The sequence below is a fragment of the Leptodactylus fuscus genome, chromosome 9, assembly GCF_031893055.1.
Source record: "Leptodactylus fuscus isolate aLepFus1 chromosome 9, aLepFus1.hap2, whole genome shotgun sequence".
Lineage (NCBI taxonomy): Eukaryota > Metazoa > Chordata > Amphibia > Anura > Leptodactylidae > Leptodactylus > Leptodactylus fuscus.
Window position 1 is genome coordinate 49,035,200 of NC_134273.1, and position 6,000 is coordinate 49,041,199.

The 6,000-nt window shown below is 40.4% G+C and overlaps 1 protein-coding gene across 2 annotated transcripts in view; it reads left to right on the forward strand.

Annotated features, from left to right (window-relative positions):
- The window catches only part of SREBF2 (sterol regulatory element binding transcription factor 2), a 113,912-nt gene extending 109,508 nt beyond the window's left edge, over positions 1–4,404 (forward strand). Inside the window, exons 17-19 of one of the 2 annotated variants that reach the window (XM_075286329.1) lie at positions 2,357–2,539; positions 2,621–2,732; positions 3,287–4,404. In XM_075286329.1, the coding sequence (XP_075142430.1) occupies positions 2,357–2,539; positions 2,621–2,732; positions 3,287–3,507 (516 nt within the window). In that variant the 3' untranslated portion in view covers positions 3,508–4,404. The remainder of the gene's footprint in view (positions 1–2,356; positions 2,540–2,620; positions 2,733–3,286) is intronic. The other variant, XM_075286330.1, reaches the window with a different exon arrangement.
- Positions 4,405–6,000: the final 1,596 nt, after the last annotated feature.

Consider the following 6,000-nt stretch of genomic DNA (forward strand, 5'->3'; position numbering starts at 1 on the left):
ACTTAGTGGCGAACTTTTGTAACTACATTGACTATTCAAACATATTAAATATCTGTGGATATGCAATACTTTAATTCCTTAGATTATGTGTAATTTATCCTACAAGTACCAGTATCCGCTGTGTGCCGGTTTGTTAGGATAGAACCCCCCCTTTCCTTGTATTGTTGTCTTGTCAGTTTTTAACGATGTTTAATAAAAATTGGTTTTATTTTTCATACATTATTCTGAATATTGTGTTCATCTCCTCTTCTTCCGTAAACTCTGCAGTCTAAGTAGGCTGCGCTCGCGCGGACCTGGGACCAGCACTAACAGCATTCATCTGTGTGTGCAATTCCGATCACTCACTAACAGGAAATCCTATACTGGATTCCCCGTTAGTGAGCGATCTTGGCGATGACGTGCGTGCCAGCAGTGAGGGCTCTGCGTGCCCTCTCTGGCACGCATGCCATAGGTTCGCCATCACGGGTATAGACTGTGAGGCAGAGCCGACAGCTTTCATTCTCCTTCTGTCAGCCTCCTTCTGTCAGCCTCCTAGTGGCCATATCTATACCCATGGTGCTGTGTTCCCCAGTAAATACAATGAGAAAAGAATTTTATGGTGAGTACAAAAAATGCAATTTTTTTTTTATATTGAGAAATCCTGTTGTATGAGCTGTAAGTGTAATAAAACAGACACCCGCCCGAGTATAATAATCAGAGCCCAAGGGGAGGTGATAGAACATAATAAACGGTGTTACTCACCTCTCCGGGATCCGATGTTAATCCTAGCAAGCTTTGGGCCTAAATGATAATGTCCGAGACGTTACATGGTCTGGGACATTATCATATAGGCTCAAAGCCTGTGCTAGCAGTACCATACAGCCTGTTGTGGTATTATATATCCCAGCATGCCCAGTCATAGCACTGCATTTCCCCCCCTAGGCTTGTACTCGAGAGAATAAGTTTTCCCAGTTTTTTTTGTGGTAATATTAGGGGCCTCGACTTATATTTGGGTCAGCTTATACTCGATTATATACAGTAATTTGTGTTGCGATCTCTGGATTATAAGTGGCTGTTTGGCCATAAAAACTTAGCCAGTAAAGATCATTATGGAATGGGGCCACACGGTGGCTCAGTGGTTAGCACTGCAGCCTTGCAGCGTTGGGCCCTGGTGTTCAAATCCCGCCAAGGGCAATAAACCATCTGCAAGGAGTTTGTATGTTCTCCCCGTGTTTGCATGTATTTCCATCCCATATTCCAAAAAAAACATACTGATAGGGAAAAATGTACATTGTGAGCTCTATGTGGGGCTCACAATCTACATTTAAAAAAAAAAAAAAAAAAATCATTATGGTTCCTGTTGCTTCTTGAGGTAGTAAATAGAACCAGACCGAAAGTTGTTTTCACTTTAGGGGGCATTCACACGGAGTGAAGTGGCACTGATTCTGGCACGATAACTCACGGAGAATCAGCGCTGAAAAAGACTCCCATTGATTTCAATGGATTTCGTTTTGCAAGTGGAACACATTGAAATCAATTGGAGGCTTTTTAACCCATTGATTTCAATGTGTTCTGCGTGGAAAACGGAATCCATTGAAGTCAATGGGAATCTTTTTTCAGCGCTGACTCTGCCGTGAGTTATCGTGCCAGAATCAGCTCCACTTTACAAAGTGTGAATGCCCCCTTATAGTGACAACCAGTAAAATAAATATGCATTTGCTTGATAGTAGCCATATATTCTTTTACCTCCCCCCCCCCCCCCACACACACACACACACACACACACACACACACACACACACACACACACATACACACACCCCAAGCCAAAAATCTGGCTTCGATGATGATGAAAGGCTTGGAAGAAAATGCGATTTTTTTGCTTTATCAAACATGTATGCTGGGTTACTTTATCAATTGTGTTTTAGGTCATTCAGGCATTTTCCTATTGATCACGCTATAGGAATAATGATTTGCAAATAAAAAAAAAAATGCAAGAATAAACACCATGGAAAAAACTATCTGTGACGGTATCACACATTGATGCCTTTAAGTGCCTCATGGAAACGTTTGAGTTAACCTGGGACTACACAGTGACATATGTTGCATCTAATGATCATCTATGGTGTCACATTGTTTATTTTTACGAGTATTACATGGGACCAGTCACTTGAATAGCATACCTCATTTCGAGTCTGCCATAGTCACTATTAGCAGCTCTGTTTTCCAAAGTGGATGTATAGAAAGCGTTCTCAGGATGACACAACACCTGCATATGTCAGCAAGACAGAGCAGCTCTGCTAAGATAATGTAATGTCATGCTTCACATAGTGTTAACAAAATTCATTGAGTTTCTACTTTATGCATCCATTTTCAGGTATTGCAGCTGTTGGTCTGTGACGTCCTGCTCTCCATGAGAATTTCATTATGGCAGAAGCAGTCCTGTTCCACCCAGGCATCAGAAGCAGTTCATGCTTCTACATCTATGCTGACAGGGTTTCAGAGGGATCTCAGCAGTCTTCGAAGATTGGCCCTTAACTTTAAACCTGCACAGTGCAAGGTATGGTTAACACGTGTCTCAAAATGAAGGATATTGTCATGTATCTTGAAGTATATAACTAAAATAAATGTTGAATCCTAGTTGTTTCTGCATGAAGCGACAGTTCGTCTTATGGCTGGAGCAAGTCCCACTCGTACCCACCAGTTGTTGCAGCATAGCCTTCAGAAACGCCCCCCAAATACCAGTAAGCCAGGTATTTTTTTCATCTTTTTGCACATGTATTCATATGGTGATTAGCTTGTCACTCATCAGAGTAAAATAGTCATGCTTTTTGATATATTGTCTAGTGAAATGTAGGGAACTCTTATGTCTGCGTAACTAGCAACTCCTCAGTAAAGTGTTATCAAATGACCACTTGTTTTAGAAAAACTTGTGTGAGGATCTTATTACAAAGGCAGGTGAACAGCCCGTAATGACGATTTAGGTCAGTCAGCTCTTGTTGGCCCCCCATGTACATGGAGCTGTCATCTTAGATTTATTATTGTTATCTGCAGATCCCTTCTTTTGTGAGGGAGTATGCTTTTGACAATGATTTTATGCCCACATGAGTGATGTGGCTGTGACAAGAGTTGCAAGTGTGTGCTACATGTTTACATGGGGCAAAGAGATCCGTAAGGCAGCAGTTCTAATATCAGGAATGGATTTTAAAATTTGTTTCAGGCTAAAATGTTGCTGTAATTTTATGTTGTATTTTCATGTGGTTCTTTGTAAAACACTAAAATGTATTGATTTCTTCCTTTCTACAAGGTGACCTGGAATCGTTACCAGGACAGAGAGAGAGAGCTACAGCCATCCTTTTGGCATGCCGCCACCTCCCACTGTCATTTCTCTCTTCTCCTGGCCAGAGGGTAATAATGTTGGCTGAAGCAGCCCGGACTTTGGAGAAGGTGGGCGACAGGCGCTCATATCATGATTGCCAGCAGATGATGGTGAAGCTTAGTGGGGGCACTGCCATGGCAGCTTCATGAGACCCACTATTTCCTGTTGCTGTGGCCTAGACTACTGAACATTTTTCAGAAATAAGTACAGGCCAGAATCTGGCAGGTCTATATGGGCCTGACTGGTGATTCAGGTCTAGATGGGTTTAGTGTCCCATATAGACCTGTGGACTGAAGGTTTATTGACCCACGTAGCTCTTTTGTAACCCTGTCCTTTTATAACCTTTTAGACTTGACTACAGATCAGTCTGATGTGCCTCATCAGACTCATCCCCACTGCTCCTGGCGCTTTTGCAGTTATTCAGTGAGTTGTACATGTGTCCCCAATTATCTTTATGGGATTAGTAGGTGGCAGTGGGGGTTTGTATATGCAGTATCAATATGTGCTGATGAAAACCCAGCCGAAGACTACAAAAAGAATTTGAGACAGACAGAGCAAGAAAAGTCACTGCACAAGTTCATTGCCCACATTTTTATTTTTTACAGTACTGCCATCTTCTCAAAGGGAGTAATCTGCGGTGGGAGATATGTTTGACAATTTCAGCAGTTCCAGTCTTTAAGAACCTCTGAAAAGTCATTGAAACTTGTAGTTTATTCATCATGTTGATCTTCTTCTGCATTTAGAAGTTACAGGTTACTTGAATAATATATTTATAGTTCCTGCTATTCTACAAGGGACCTTTTTGTTTTCTTGTTTTTCTTTACATTACTGGGATCCTGCTGCTCTAAGTGTCTGACATTGAGAAGACAAGTCCCGCTGTTTCTAAATCCTTGAAACTCCATTTTTCAGATGGCGTCATATTTGTTAGTTCTGTGAGCAAAATTCCAGTTCTCATTTTCTAAAGCTAGAGGACCAACTTGTATAAGTGTGTATGTACGATTAAATGCATCCATACCAAGTTTTATTTTTTTATAGTCCTTTTGCATTTTAGATAATCTACTTTGTTGATATATATAAAACGTTGTAAAATAAACCTATCAAAATTTGCTTAATTTAAAATGGGCTAGTTTGTAAAAATAGATACATGTAGGCTGATACCTGTAAATAAGTATATATATTTTTTTTGTTTGTAATTTTTACAATGGATGTGTAGACACCTGGCTAAGCATGTGTATATTTTGCTTATTCATTTCTTACAGCTGTTTGTTGGTAATAGAAGTTGTAGACATCCCGCTGTGTACCATTTGTAAGTGTTTTCCTCAGGACTTACTGTATTCAGTCTCATGATTAAGTGTTCAGACAAGTGGTCTGCCTCCATGAAGGTATGCCAAGCATTCTATACATGTCTGAGGACAAAGAACTACCATATATACTCGAGTATAAGCTGACCCGAATATAAGCAGAGGCCCCTAATTTTACCACAAAAAACTAGGAAAACCTATTGACTCGAGTATAAGCCTAGGGGGGAAATGCAGCAGCTGCTGGAATATTTCAAAAATTAAAATGGATAACCAGTAAAATTATATTAACTGATCACCGATCTTTATATTAAAGATGAATTGATAGGGCTGCAAATGCAGACACATATAGGACACAGATAGAACCTGCTCCATAAGATGCAGCTCTTCAATTTGGCCCGGACACATAGCCATATGTGTACGGGCCCATTGAAATGTAATAGTCCATAATTTTATCCACCATTGCAGATAAAAAGTCTTGTCATGTGTATTACAGTTTAGTACCATACCATTCAGCTCCATAGATATGCTTATAAACAGCAGGTACTGGATGAGGGAATAAGTCTAATTGTTACCAGTTTGTAGAGGAATACAAAATGGTACAGAATACAGATAATACAAAATGTCTGCACCATATGTTCTTATGTAGAGATGAGCGAGTAGTATTCGATCGAATGACATTATAGTCTATGGGAAAAAGCAGGAATGTTGTTCCTGTTTCCATGGAAACCAAAGTTCGACACATTGGATACTCCAAGTTCTGGAAGTAGCAGGACGAGGAGGTTTTTGCATTGAATTCAATGGAATTTTCCCGCGTGGTATTCGACCGATACGAGTATTCGATCGAATAGTCGTATTCGATCAAATACTACTCGCTCATCTCTATTCTTATGTTTTATCTCTGGAGCATTATGTATTTTGTGTTGACCAAAGGCATGACATTTTTAGTGAGGTTTAGCAATGACTACTTTAGCATGTAGGATAGATAGGGTTTTGTAGCTGCACTCTGGATTGTTCAGGCTGTAAATCTGTAACATAATTACATAACATATGCTATACACATTGATGTTTAAAACCAAACAAGCAAAATAACATTTCTCGCTGAATTTACGCTGCACCATGGGTATAGGCTAGGAAGCTGACTTCCACTAGGAAGCTGACTTCCACTAGGAAGCTGACTTCCACTAGGAAGCTGACTTCCACTAGGAAGCTGACTTCCACTAGGAAGCTGACTTCCACTAGGAAGCTGACTTCCACTAGGAAGCTGACTTCCACTAGGAAGCTGACTTCCACTAGAAAGCTGACTTCCACTAGGAAGCTGACTTCCACTAGGAAGCTGACTTC